The sequence below is a fragment of the Aquarana catesbeiana genome, linkage group LG04, assembly GCF_042186555.1.
Source record: "Aquarana catesbeiana isolate 2022-GZ linkage group LG04, ASM4218655v1, whole genome shotgun sequence".
NCBI lineage: Eukaryota > Metazoa > Chordata > Amphibia > Anura > Ranidae > Aquarana > Aquarana catesbeiana.
The window spans coordinates 481133938-481148568 of record NC_133327.1 but is presented as its reverse complement, the minus strand read 5'-3'; the positions used below and the strand labels follow the sequence as shown (position 1 = coordinate 481148568).

The following is a 14631-nucleotide window of genomic DNA, read 5'->3' as shown; positions in this document are numbered from 1 at the left end:
ATCGGAGCGCAGTATGAAACGACGAAATGACAGAAATGTTTTCACCTTGACCGAGGCTCGAATTGATTGTGCCGCATATGCGACTGGCAACGAACCGAGCTCTGGTATAGGTATGGATACGGCTGAAATAACTGGGGCATTCCGTAACGAATCGGTGCATCTCGGATGCAACTGGTTTCGAAACGGTGATGCCATGTGGGAGTGAAATGAATGGTAATAGTTCTCATGACAGACCTCTACCTACCAGTGCTTTTATGTCTCCGGTGTTTTTATTTTTGACTCCTAAAAAGAGTCATGTAAAGGTATTGGTGTCTTACAAAACTATGCATTAAATATCACAATAATACGAGATTTGCCATGTTTGGAAAAATGCTAGAACTTATAAATTATTTTTCCTTTTATTCCATTTTGTTTTCAGTTATCAGACCAATGAAGACACATTTGACATTTTATCCTTTTGATTTAATAGTTAACATAATTAATTGTTGGCACTGTATTGTCCAGGAGATCCATATTACCATCCCGAAGGCTCATACTGATTGTAAATGGTTTAGGCTTGATGCTCAGACCATAATCACATTGCTGGTTGAGATTCTCCAATGGGTTGGCAGTAAATGCACACTGATGCACCAAAATAGATGCAAATAGGAACAGCTGGATCTTTGATAGTTCTTCTCCGATACATCTCCGCTTCCCCACAGAAAAGATCATCACCTTGCTCACGGCGTCTTTGTTTAGAAACCCTTTATCATCTAAGAATCTGTTTGGGTCAAACACTTCTGGATTGGACCATTTTAAAGAATCATGATTAACTGACCACTGATTGACAAACACCACTGTATCTTTGGGAATATAAAAGCCCATCAGGGTTGTATGTTTTGTTGTAGCGTGAGGGATAGTGACTGGAACAAAGCTGCTGAAGCGCATTAATTCATAAATAAATGCCATGACATAGGGCAAGTTGGGCTGGTCCTCAATGCAAGGCAATCGATCTCTACCGACAAATTCATCCACTTCACACTGCAACTTCCTCTGAACATCTGGATATCTGTTAATGAAGAGAAGACAATTTTATAGGTTATACAAAACAAAACTTTTAATAGCTGATAAACTGCACCACCAGCTTTCACAATTAGGATTAAGTTTAAAGAGTGATGACTAGTTGCAATAATTAAAAAAAAAAAAAAAGAAAGTATCAGGCCGGGTTCACATTGATGCGACACGACAGCCGTCCTTCTTTGGATCCGACTTTGCCCTGCGACTTAAAGCCGACATACGTCCGACTTTCAATGAACGGGGATCCGACTTGGATCCCCACCAATACCAGGCATTGTATTTGGCAAGAACCTTGAGGGGGAACTGCACGCCAAATTTTAAATAATAAACTGGCATGGGTTCCCCCTCCAAGAGCATACCAGGCCCTTCAGTCTGGTATGGATTTTAAGGGGAACCCCCCCCACGCCAAAAATAAGACACGGGGGTCCCCCCAAAATCCATACCAGACCCTTATCCAAGCACGCAGCCCGGCCGGTCAGGAAAGGGGGTGGGGACGAGCGAGCGCTCCCCCTCCTGAACAGTACCAGGCCCCCCTGCCCCAAAGCACCTTGTTCCCATGTTGCTGAGGACAAGGGCCTCTTCCCGACAACCCTGGCCGTTGGTTGTCAGGGTCTGCGGGCGTGGAGCTTATCGGAATCCGGGAGCCCCCTTTAATAAGGGGGCCCCCGGATCACGGCCCCCCACTCCATGTGAATGAGTATGGGGTACATCGTACACCTACACATTCACCTAGGAAAAAAAGTGTCAATAAAAAAACACACTAGACAGGTTTTTAAAGTAATTTATTAGGCAGCTCTAGGGGTCTTCTTCCGACTTCGGGGGGGGGTCTCTTCGTTGTTCTCCACGCTCTCCGGTATCTTCTGCTCTTTTGCTAGCGGTGGCCCAGTCTTCTCCGTTGTCTTCTTCCCTCTTCTCTTCTTCCGATGTTGACACGACGCTCTCTCCCTCTGTAATGCGGTGTGCGCGGTGCGCAACTACTTATATAGGCATTGGGCGGGGTTACCGGGTGATGTCACCCAGTGATCCAGCCCCCTTTTGACGTCACCGCCCGGGCATGATGTGACGGTGACGTCATAAGGGGCGGAGTCACCGGATGACATCAGCCGGTGACCATGCCCCATGCCTATATAAGTCGTTGCGCACACCACATTACAGCAGGAGAGAGCGTCGTGTCAACATCGGAAGAAGAGAAGAGGGAAGAAGATGACGGAGAAGACCGGGCCACCACTAGCAAAAGAGCGGGCAAAAGAGCAGAAGATAGCAGAGGAGCCTGGCAGAAGATACCGGAGAGCGGGACAAGAACCAGAGAGCGCGGAGAAGAGGCCGGAGAGTGCAGAGAAGAAGGAAGAGACCCCCAAAGTCGGAAGAAGACCCCAGGAGCTGCCTAATAAATTACTTTAAAGCGGGGGTCCACCTATCTATCTTTTTTTTTTTTGAGTTCATTCACAAACTTTTCTTCTCAGCATTACATACTCACATATTGTGTGTAATATGTCCGCCTGTGTCAGATTTCGTCAGAAAGAATAACTTATATTATTCACTGCAGGCAGTTTCCATCTTCATTGTGGGCATTTGAAGCCCACAAGCATTTATTTCCTGGATGTGGTGAATGCTGTGCTCCCAGCATTCACCGCTCGTTCCCGCACATGCTCAGTGGCATCCTGGGAAACCTGAGACTAGCTCCCAGGAGTCTGGGAGAGGCTAGAAACACGCCTACTCCCACGGGAGGAGAACCAGGAAGTGCAAAGAAGAATAGAAACATAAAAGGTAATTACAGCAATTTAAATTTTTTTAAACGGCATGTCAGCATCTAGGCAAGGAAGAGAATACATACAGATATTGTTCAAAATTTGGGTGGAACTCCGCTTTAAAAACCTGTCTAGTGTGTTTTTTTATTGACACTTTTTTCCCTAGGTGAATGGGTAGGGGTACGATGTACTCATTCACATAGGGTGGGGGGATGGGATCTGGGGGCCCCTTATTTAGGGGGCTCCCCGGATTCCGATAAGCCCCCCGCCCGCAGACCCAGACAACCAACGGCCAGGGTTGTTGAGAAGAGGCCCTTGTCCTCATCAACATGGGGACAAGGTGCTTTGGGGTGGGGGGGCCGCAGGGCGCCCCCTGCCCCAAAGCACCCACCCCCCCATGTTGAGGGCATACGGCCTGGTACGGTTCAGGAAGGGGGGCGCTCGCTCGTCCCCACCCCTTTTCCTGACAGGTCGGGCTGCGTGCTCGGATAAGAGTCTGGTATGGATCTTGGGGCGGGCCCCCACACCATTTTTTCGGCGTAGGGGTTCCCCTTAAGATACATATCAGACCCAAGGGCCTGGTATGCTCTTGGAGGGGGAACCCATGCCGATTTTTTATTTAAAATTTGGCGCGGAGTTCCCCCTCAAGATCATCAGAGCACAAGTCACATGCCAAAGTCGGATCATGCAAGACGGCGATCCCACTTTGATCCGACTTCAATGATAGTCAATGAGCTGAAGTAGGATCAAAGTTGGACCAAAGTAGTACAGGGAGCATTTTCAAAGTCGGACCTGTTAAGACTGCTCCCATAGGGAAACATTGATTTTCACACGTCATGCGACATGAGCTCTGTGACAGACTCACCCGGGACAGAGGCTTTTGGAGGGGACTGAATGTCCGCCTCTTGCCTACAGATTATGGGCCCTGGCATTTGGGGTACCCTTGAGGTGTTGTTACTTTGGCTTCAGGTCCTTGTCTCCCAGGGATCCTGTATTTGCCATATCAGCAATAGTGACTGAGTCATACTGTTGGGACTCATACTGTGAGGAGATGCTAATATCAACTCCACTCACCTGTCTGATGTCTGCTATAATGTGTTTAATGTAAATGAGTCTAGTCTGGCTTACCACAGCTTCTAAGGGTATTCAACACATTGTTGTTTGTTCTAATTAATCCTGTGTTGATGTTTATGGTAATGTGTATTGAATAGTCAATGAGCTAGGAGACGTAAAGTCTTAAACCCAAAAGGTCATGTCTCTGAGTCACCTAGTCTGGGTAAATGATTTAGTAAACTAGCTCATGTTAATTAGGTTACACTTGTATTGTTAGAGTAATATGAGCAGGAGGGGGGAACCTCCTCTAACGGTATATAAAGACTTGTAATTTTGGTTCTAATAAAACAGTCCATGTTAGCAGTGAAACAATTCTCGTCTTGTTTTGTGCTTTATGAGCAGTTGAAATATCTGATATCTATATCCAGACTGGGAGGAAGTGGTATACTGACGGAAGCACTCAAGCAGAGTGTGGGACGTTCCGTGACATTGGTGGCAAGCAGTGGGATGCTTCCTGCAGTCTGGGACATCCAAACTTCCACCTACATCCAAGGTCCGGATAGCAGGAGAGGAGAGGTACAGATACCAGTCGCCATTGAAAAGGAATTCAGAAGGAGGTTGAGAGAGATGCAGATACAGCCCAGAGGACTGGTATCAGAGCAGGTCCTGCTGGGATGGTTTGATTCTATTCGCTGCAAACTCTGGAAGGAAGCGCTAGCCCGTTAGCAGCGACACCAGGGAAAAGTTCTCCCCTCCATCCAGGAAAGGTACTAGTCGCAGTACGGATTGCAGGTGCTGTTTTTGGGAGAAAAACCGCACAAGGAGCAGACAGCTGAATTAAGCAAGCTGGTCTGGGCAGAGATGAAGCTGGATGAGAGCTACAGAGCCCTCCAGTGGCATGTATCCCTAGCATGTCCCTGGATAGCGGATGACAGCCCAACGGAGAGCTTAAGCTACGGCAGCCTGGGACTGCTGTATGTGAAGTTGACAGGGGACCCTAACTTTGGTAGTGATTTGGAGTGGCAGTTGGACGAAATCATGGATTTCAGAGAAGGGCTACTGAACATCTCGGAAGTGCACTAGGCACTGGAAGATATAGAGTTTCTGGCCATTCAGGAATGGGAGCTGGAGATCGCCTACAGACAGCTGCTAGACTTTGCTCAGTGCCAGGGCTGGGTTCCCTTTGCCTGGGACTATCAGGAAATTCCAGTTGACAACCCTGAAATCCTGGCTGAAGAGTCAGCAATGTGGCAGAGTAATAGTGTGCTTTGCCAACCTGCCCCCGCAGCTATGGAGGCTGAGGTCTTATGGCGGATGCCGCAAGTCCTGACTGACCTTGATGATCCTGTTTCTGCATGGGATGATCTTGGATGGAGGAATGTGCCTGTCCAGCAAAATATGGAGATTTCCATCCCCAAAGCTGAAGTGCTGACAACAGGGCAGAGCTCTACTAACCTCTGCCCAGCATTGATAGCATTTTCTGGGTTCCATGGACAGGAGATGGCGAATGTCTATCCCCAGACACCAGTTGCAGAGACAGGGGATTTGATAGACTTTTCTGCTGCGGAAGAACAATCTGGTAAGCCCCCAGCAGAAGAGCTGGTATTAGGGCCAAACATCACTGTGCTCTGCTCAGCACCGATAGCATCTTCTGAGTTCCATGGACAGGAGATGGTGAACCTCTATCCCCAGACACCGTTATAGAGACAGGGGATTTGATAGACTTTTTTGCTGAGGAAGAAAAACCTGATGAGCCTCCAGCAGAAGAGCTGGTATTAGGGCCAAACTTCACTGTGCTCTGCCCAGCACCAACAGCAGTATCTGTGGAGTTACAGGGAACTTCCTCAGCTGAAGTGCTGGTCACCAGACAGAGGGTCCAAGACCTCTGCCCCACACCTGTGGCAGTTTCGGAGGCTCAGGGTGAGAAGGTGGCAATCACTTCCCAGCAGCAGATACAGGGGGAGAAGGGAGAGGAGGTGTTCTTCGTCCATCCTCAACAGTTAGCCAGGGTGGAGGAAGCGGTCTTTCCTCCCCAGCAAAGATCCGTGCACCTGGGAGACAGTACCACAGACATGTCGTCCCAGCAGCCAGATGAGGGAATGGAACAGGAAGCAGCCGGCTCACCTCCCCAATGGCCGCTACACAGTTTGGGAGTGGAGGAATCCAGCCTCCTGCCCCAACAGTTATCCAGGGCAGAGAGTGTGAAGTCCCCAGCAGAAGTGCTACCAACCTCTGCCCAGCACCGGCAACAACTGTGGAGATCCAGGGAGCCGGGGCAGTCGGCCCCTCTCTACGGCGACAAGCTGATGTAGTGGAGCTGCTACTCCCAGCTGAATCGCTGGCAACAGGGTAGAGCGCTGCTGGCTTCTGCCTAGCACCTACAGTTTCTTCTCAGCTTCAGGGAACTGGGACAGTGGGCCCCTCTGCCCAGCAACAGGCCAAGCCATGGAATGGTAAACACCATCCAGCTGAAGCGCTGACAGCTGGACAGAGAGTCAAGGACCTCTGCCCCACATGCACTGAGGTCAACTATTCCTTGCAGCCAAGAAAGGAGATCATGCGGACAGACTTTGTGAGTTCACTCAGGTGGGGGTCTGGGACATTGTTAGTCAACTTTTGATGGGGGAAAAATGTGACAGACTCACCCGGGACAGAGGCTTTTTGAGGGGACTGGATGTCAGCCTCTTGCATACAGATTATGGGCCCTGGCATTTGGGGTACCCTTGAGGTGTTGTTACTTTGGCTTCGGGTCCTTGTCCCCCAGGACACACAGACTCTGGGGACCCTGTATTTGACATATTAGCAATAGTGACTGAGTCATACTGTTGGGACTCATACTGTGAGGAGATGCTAATATCATCAACTCCACTCACCTGTCTGATGTCTGCTATAATGTGTTTAATGTAAATGAGTCTAGTCTGGCTTACCACAGCTTCTAAGGGTATTCAACACATTGTTGTTTGTTCTAATCAACCCTGTGTTGATGTTTATGATAATGTGTATTGAATAGTCAATGAGCTAGGAGACAAAGTCTTAAACCCAAAGGTCATGTCTCTGAGTCACCTAGTCTGGCTAAATGATTTAGTAACCTAGCTCATGTTAATTAGGTTACAGTTGTATCGTTAGAGTAATATGAGCAGGAGGGGGGAACCTCCTCTAACGGTATATAAAGACTTGTAATTTTGGTTCTAATAAAACAGTTCATGTTAGCAGTGAAACAAGTCTCGTCTTGTTTTGTGCTTTATGAGCGGTTGGAATATCTGATATCTATATCCAGACTGGGAGGAAGTGGTATACTGAGGGAAGCACTCAAGTGGAGTGTAGGATGTTCCATGACAAGCTCCCAATGTCGGAGCGTTTGTCGCACTAGTGTGAACCCGGCCTTAGTCTCACTCTACCCACTGGTAGCATGAAAGTATGGTATGGACAAAAGCTAGGGTGCTTGTGGTAACATGGAGGAAACACTCATGAAATGTGGTCCTTAGAAAATGTAAACAATTTATATATATACAGTAGGGAGGGAAAGTATTCAGACCCCCTTAAATTTTTCACTCTGTTATATTGCAGCCATTTGCTAAAAGTTCATTTTTTTTCTCATTAATGTACACACAGCACCCCATATTGACAGAAAAACACAGACTTGTTGACATTTTTACAGATTTATTAAAAAATTAAAAAAGAAAAACTGAAATATTCCATGGTCCTAAGTATTCATACCCTTTGCTCAATATTTAGTAGAAGCACCCTTTTGATCTAATACAGCCATGAGTCTTTTTGGGAAAGATGCAACAAGTTTTTCACACCTGGAGTTGGGGATCCTCTTCCATTCCTCCTTGTAGATCCTCTCCAGTTCTGTCAGGTTGGATGGTAAACGTTGGTGGACAGCCATTTTTAGGTCTCTCCAGAGATGCTCAATTGGGTTTAAGTCAGGGCTCTGGCTGGGCCATTCAAGAACAGTCACAGAGTTGTTGTGAAGCTACTCCTTCATTATTTTAGCTGTGTGCTTAGGGTCATTGTCTTGTTGGAAGGTAAACCTTCGGCCCAGTCTTAGGTCCTGAGCACTCTAGAGAAGGTTTTCATCCAGGATATCCCTGTACTTGGCCGCATTCATCTTTCCCTCGATTGCAACCAGCCGTCCTGTCCCTGCAGCTGAAAAACTCCCCCACAGCATGATGCTGCCACCACCATGCTTCACTGTTGGGACTGTATTGGACAGGTGATGAGCAATTTTCTCCACACATACCGATTAGAATTAAGGTGAAAAAGCTATCATCAGACCAAAGAATCTTATTTCTCACCATCTTGGAGTCCTTCAGGTGTTTTTTTTTAGCAAACTCCATGCAGGCTTTCATGCGTCTTGCACTGAGGAGAGGCTTCCGTCGGGCCACTCTGCAATAAAGCCCCGACTGGTGGAGGGCTGCAGTGATGGTTGACTTTCTACAACTTTCTCCCATCTCCCGACTGCAACTCTGGAGCTCAGCCACAGTGATCTTTGGGTTCTTCTTTACCTCTTTCACCAAGGCTCTTCTCCCCCGATAGCTCAGTTTGGCCGGACGGCCAGCTCTAGGAAGGGTTTCGGTCGTCCCAAACATCTTTCATTTAAGGATTATGGAGGCCACTGTGCTCTTAGGAACCTTAAGTGCAGCAGAATTTTTTTTGTAACCTTGGCCAGATCTGTGCCTTGCCACAATTCTGTCTCTGAGCTCTTCAGGCAGTTCCTTTGACCTCATGATTCTCATTTGCTCTGATATGCACTGTGAGCTGTAGGGTCTTATATAGACAGGTGTGTGGCTTTCCTAATAAAGTCCAATCAGCACAGTCAAACACAGCTGGACTCAAATGAAGGTGTAGAACCATCTCAAGGATGATCAGAAGAAATGGACAGCACCTGAGCTAAATATATTAGTTTCACAGCAAAGAGTCTGAAGACTTAGGACCATGTGATATTTCAGTTTTTATTTTTTAATAAATCTGCAAAAATGTCAATTCTGTGTTTTTCTGTCAATATGGAGTGCTGTGTGTACATTAATGGGGAAAAAAACGAAATGAAATGATTTTAGCAAATGGCTGCAATATAACAGAGTGAAGGGGGCGCATGCGCGGCGCAATGCGGGAAGGACGCGAGTAATCACAGCTCCGTCTGACCCGGCCAGAGCGGGCTGAATAACCAGAGCCAGACAAACACTACGCCGCCGAAAATACTCCATACCCCTCGGGGAACCCTCCGTGCATGCCGGTAAGAAGAACCGGGCATTTTTGCCATTCACAACACCACTTAACCCACTATCTTCTGAACGCTGCAGGCAAGCAGGCCAGGAAGATGTCCCAAGATGGCGCCAGCGCCGGCACACAAGCGGCTGCAATGAAACAGCTCTCTAATCCATCCATCCACCCCCTCAACAATGGGAACTGTGAGTACTCATCCCCATTATCTAAAGCAGATTTGGATGCCAGCCTTACCACAATTTTTGATAAGCTGGTAAATAAAATAGAGAGTGAAGTGCATAAAGCCACTACGGCCCTATCTCAGGAAATAGCCAATATAGGAAATCGCACTGACATATTAGAAACCAAACACGATGAACTTTCACTTGCTCATAATGATTTAAGAAAGGACTATGAATCTTTGGCTGATAGCTTTGCCTTTATGCAAGCACAAGTGGAAGATTTGGATAATAGGAACAGACGCCACAACATCAGACTGCGAGGTGTCCCTGAAACAGTCACTGATCTGATACAAGCGGTTTCCAAGATTTTCCATAATCTCTCCCTGACAAACCAGTGTCAGCATTCACATGCGACCGTATACACAGAGCCCTGCGCCCCAAACCCCCACCTGACAAACCACCTAGAGATATTATCATGTGCATGAAGGATTTTCTTATCAAAGAGGAAATCATGCGTGCTTCCAGAACCTCCCCAAACATTGCTTTTGAGGGCAACAGGCTACAAATCTACCCTGACATCTCCCCAGCCACTCTGGATAGAAGACGCAGAATGAAGGAAGTCACAAACAGCTCCAATAATATACAGATGGGGATTTCCTTTCAAGCTTACAATCCCACATAATGGCTCTACATACACCATCTATAATGTAATTGAAGGCAAAGAACTGCTAGTCAAACTGGGCCTACTTGATCCAGAACCACCGAACAGATTTCCATCCACTCCAAGACCCTCCCCAATCTGGTCGACTCTGTCTTCCAGACGCAATACAGCTGAACAGAGAAGATGGCGTCAACCTTTTTAGAACGAAGCCACTTGATTACCTTAATTAATGTTCCTTTCCACACAAGGCTCCATTTGTTTTGATGTCCTTTCCAGATTGAATTTTGGTTCTTCTTTACTATTCCCTATTTGAATGGATCATTTTGAGCACAGACCTACTCATCATTTTACTAACATCTGAACTTCCTCCACATTTGGAACTTGGACATCATTGAGACCCCTAAAAAATTGAACGGAGGAACAAACTTTCCACAACTCTATCTCAAACCCTCTCCTTCCCCCACTCCTTCCTTTCCCCCCTCCCTTCCCTCCTACCCATCCCCCAAATTTTGCCCCCCCCCCACCCTTTTTTTTTATATCACTAAATGGTATATATGTGGCTAAAATGAGTTTTTAACAGTGCTTAAAGCGGTAACTCTTAAATGGGTGAACTTGGGGTCTGTTAAAAATGAGATATAATCTCCTTGTCTTTCAACCCCCAAAGATGGATGGTTTCTACCTCTGCTGTTACATTAACCCCTCTGGTTGGTATTTAATTGTTTTTGTTCCAGTTTACTCAAATAGCCTGCTAAGTCCGTAGTCGCTGGATTGTCTCCCCACCTGCCCATGCGGTTAACTGTTGCATCCTTAATTTGGAGGAAGACGCACTTAATGGCATTCGCAGGATCAGGACATGTTTGTCCTCCTGATTCAAGTTTAAAATTTTGTGACAAGATATTTCTTGTCCCTTTGTTTTTGTTATTTTTCATTACAGTATTTACTAATTTTGCTTTTATGGTCGATACTTTTTTTAGATTAAAAAATGGAAGTTACAGTAAGACTGTTCAATCTCATCTAATGATCCAATGTTATATTCTTTTTTGCTTCAATTACTCATGTTTTAAATTTGGTACACATTTGACTATAATTTCTCTACTAATACGGTATAAGGTGTCATTCCTACTTCGAGTGCTAAGCTTTAACCTTCCCTTATACTCTCATATGCTTTTCATTTATATCCCACTATGTGTAATTAGGATTGTCTTTTCTCATAAGCAGACCCCCTTACAAATTACCAATGGTACTTAAAGTAATATCTCATAATGTTCATGGCTTCAGTACACCCCACAAAAGAAAAAAGGCCTTCCAACACTACAAAAGAATTGGCGCAGATATTATCCTATTACAGGAAACTAATTTCTCTTCCTCTAGACACTCAAACTACATATTTACATAGTTATATAGTAGGGGAGGTTGAAAAGAGACACAAGTCCATCAAGTCCAACCTATGTGTGTGTGATTATGTGTCAGTATTACATTACATATCCCTGTATATTGCGGTCATTCTGGTGATTATCTAATAGTTTCTTGAAGCTATCAATGCTCCCCGCTGAGACCACCGCCTGTGGAAGGGAATTCCACATCCTTGCCGCTCTTACAGTAAAGAACCCTCTACGTAGTTTAAGGTTAAACCTCTTTTCTTCTAATTGTAATGAGTGGCCACGAGTCTTATTAAACTCTCTTCTGCGAAAAAGTTTTATCCCTATTGTGGGGTCACCAGTACAGTATTTGTAAATTTAAATCATATCCCCTCTCAAGCGTCTCTTCTCCAGAGAGAATAAGTTCAGTGCTCGCAACCTTTCCTCATAACTAAGATCCTCCAGACCCTTTATTAGCTTTGTTGCCCTTCTTTGTACTCGCTCCATTTCCAGTACGTCCCTCCTGAGGACTGGTGCCCAGAACTGGACAGCATACTCCAGGTGCGGGCGGACCAGAGTCTTGTAGAGCGGGAGAATTATCGTTTTATCTCTGCAGTTGATCCCCCTTTTAATGCATGCCAATATTCTGTTTGCTTTATTAGCAGCAGCTTGGCATTGCATGCCATTGCTGAGCCTATCATCCACTAGGACCCCCAAGTCCTTTTCCATCCTTGATTCCCCCAGAGGTTCTCCCCCCAGTGTATAGATTGCATTCATATTTTTGCCACCCAAATGCATTATTTTACATTTTTCTACATTGAACCTCATTTGCCATGTAGTCGCCCACCCAATTAATTTGTTCAGGTCTTTTTGCAAGATTTCCACATCCTGCGGAGAAGTTATTGCCCTGCTTAGCTTAGTATCGTCTGCAAATACAGAGATGGAACTGTTTATCCCATCCTCCAGGTCGTTTATGAACAAATTAAATAGGATTGGTCCCAGCACAGACCCCTGGGGGACCCCACTACCCACCCCTGACCATTCTGAGTACTCCCCATTTATCACCACCCTCTGAACACGCCCTTGTAGCCAGTTTTCAATCCATGTACTCACCCTATGGTCCATGCCAACGCACCTTATTTTGTACAGTAAACGTTTATGGGGAACTGTGTCAAATGCTTTTGCAAAATCCAGATACACCACGTCTACGGGCCTTCCTTTATCTAGATGGCAACTCACCTCCTCATAGAAGTTTAATAGATTGGTTTGGCAAGAACGATTCTTCATGAATCCATGCTGATTACTGCTAATGATATCATTCTTATTACTAAAATCTTGTATATAGTCCCTTATCATCCCCTCCAAGAGTTTACATACTATTGATGTTAGGCTAACTGGTCTGTAATTCCCAGGGATGTTTTTTGGGCCCTTTTTTAAATATTGGTGCTACATTGGCTTTTCTCCAATCAGCTGGTACCATTCCAGTCAATAGACTGTCTGTAAAAATTAGGAACAATGGTCTGGCAATCACCTGACTGAGTTCCCTAAGTACCCTCGGATGCAAGCCATCTGGTCCCGGTGATTTATTAATGTTAAGTTTCTCAAGTCTAATTTTAATTCCGTCCTCTGTTAACCATGTAGGTGCTTCCTGTGTTGTGTCATGAGGATAAACACTGCAGTTTTGGTTACTGAAGCCCCCCGATTCACTCGTGAAGACTGAGGAGAAGAATAAATTCAATACCTCTGCCATCTCCCCATCCTTTGTAACCAGATGTCCTTCCTCATTCTTTATGGGGCCAATATGGTCTGTCCTCCCTTTTTTACTGTTTACATACTTAAAGAATTTCTTGGGATTTTTTTTGCTCTCCTCCGCTATGTGTCTTTCATGTTCTATCTTAGCCATCCTAATTGCACCCTTACATTTCTTATTGCATTCTTTATAAATTCTGAATGCTGTGGATGATCCCTCAACCTTGTATTTTTTGAAGGCCTTCTCCTTTGCTTTTATATGCATTTTTACATTGGAGTTAAGCCATCCAGGATGTTTGTTCGCTCTTTTAAATTTATTACCCAATGGGATACATTGGCTAATGCCCTTATTTAATATGCTCTTAAAGCAAACCCATCTCTCCTCCGTATTCTTTGTTCCTAATTTTTTATCCCAATTTATGCCTTTTAGCAAGGTTTGTAGTTTAGGGAAGTTGGCTCTTTTGAAATTCAGTGTCTTTGTGTTCCCTTCATGTCTCCTATTTGTGTGATTTATACTGAAACTAATTGACCTGTGATCGCTGTTACCTAAATTGCCCCGTATTTCCACATCTGTTATCAGGTCTGTATTGTTGGTAATCAGTAGATCTAGTAATGTTTTATTTCTAGTTGGTGCGTCTACCATCTGACCCATAAAATTGTCCTGCAAGACACTAAGGAACTGGCGAGCCTTAAATGAATGCGCGGTTCCCTCCGCCCAGTCTTTGTCTGGATAATTAAAATCCCCCATTATGATAACACTTCCCATCCTTGCTGCTATTCCAATTTGTGATAGGAGATCCGTCTCCACTTCCTCCCTCAGGTTAGGGGGCCTATAGCATACTCCCAGTATTATTTTCCCCTTAGCTTCATCCCTTTGGAGCTCTACCCATAAAGATTCCACCTCCTCCCTAGCCCCCTCAGTGATGTCATCTCTCACATTCACTTGTACATTATTCTTGATATATAGGCATACCCCTCCCCCTTTTTTACCCTCTCTATCCTTGCGGTATAGGGTATACCCTTGAATGTTTGCCAGCCAATCATGAGAGCTGTTGAACCAGGTCTCTGAAATTCCCACAAAATCCAAATCCTCCTTGTACAACAGTATCTCTAGTTCACCCATCTTGTCCGCCAGGCTCCTGGCATTGGTGAACATGCCACATAGTTTAGACCGGTCGCATATTGTCCTCGTATTGGGTGTTTCAAGATTGCAACTTGGACTTGCTACTATACTCACCTTGTGTTTTTGTGCTTTGGTTAACCTACCACTAATGCCCCCAATACTACCCTCTGGAATATCTTCCGCGCTGGCTATCACTGTCTCTGGACCCTCCCCCCCCATCGCCTAGTTTAAAAACCCCTCTAACTTTTTGGCCATCTTCATTCCCAGCAGATCTGCACCCTCCTCATTTAGGTGCAGTCTGTCCCTTCTATAGTACCGGTTACCGACTGAGAAGTCGGCCCAGTCCTCCAGGAACCCAAACCCCTCCTTACTACACCAGCTCTTCAGCCACTTGTTTACTTCCCTAATCTCCCTCTGCCTCTCTGGTGTGGCTCAATGTACCGGTAGTATTCCTGAGAACACTACCTTGGAGGTCCTGTTCCTCAATTTAGCTCCT

At 45.6% G+C, this 14631-nt stretch overlaps 1 protein-coding gene across 1 annotated transcript in view; it reads right to left on the bottom strand.

The window, feature by feature from the left end:
- Positions 1 to 412: 412 nt before the first annotated feature.
- Positions 413 to 14631, bottom strand: part of LOC141140441 (cytochrome P450 1B1-like) — a 182559-nt gene continuing 168340 nt past the window's right edge. Inside the window, exon 2 of the mRNA XM_073627633.1 lies at positions 413 to 1048. Coding sequence (XP_073483734.1) covers positions 463 to 1048 — 586 coding nt within the window. The 3' untranslated portion in view covers positions 413 to 462. The remainder of the gene's footprint in view (positions 1049 to 14631) is intronic.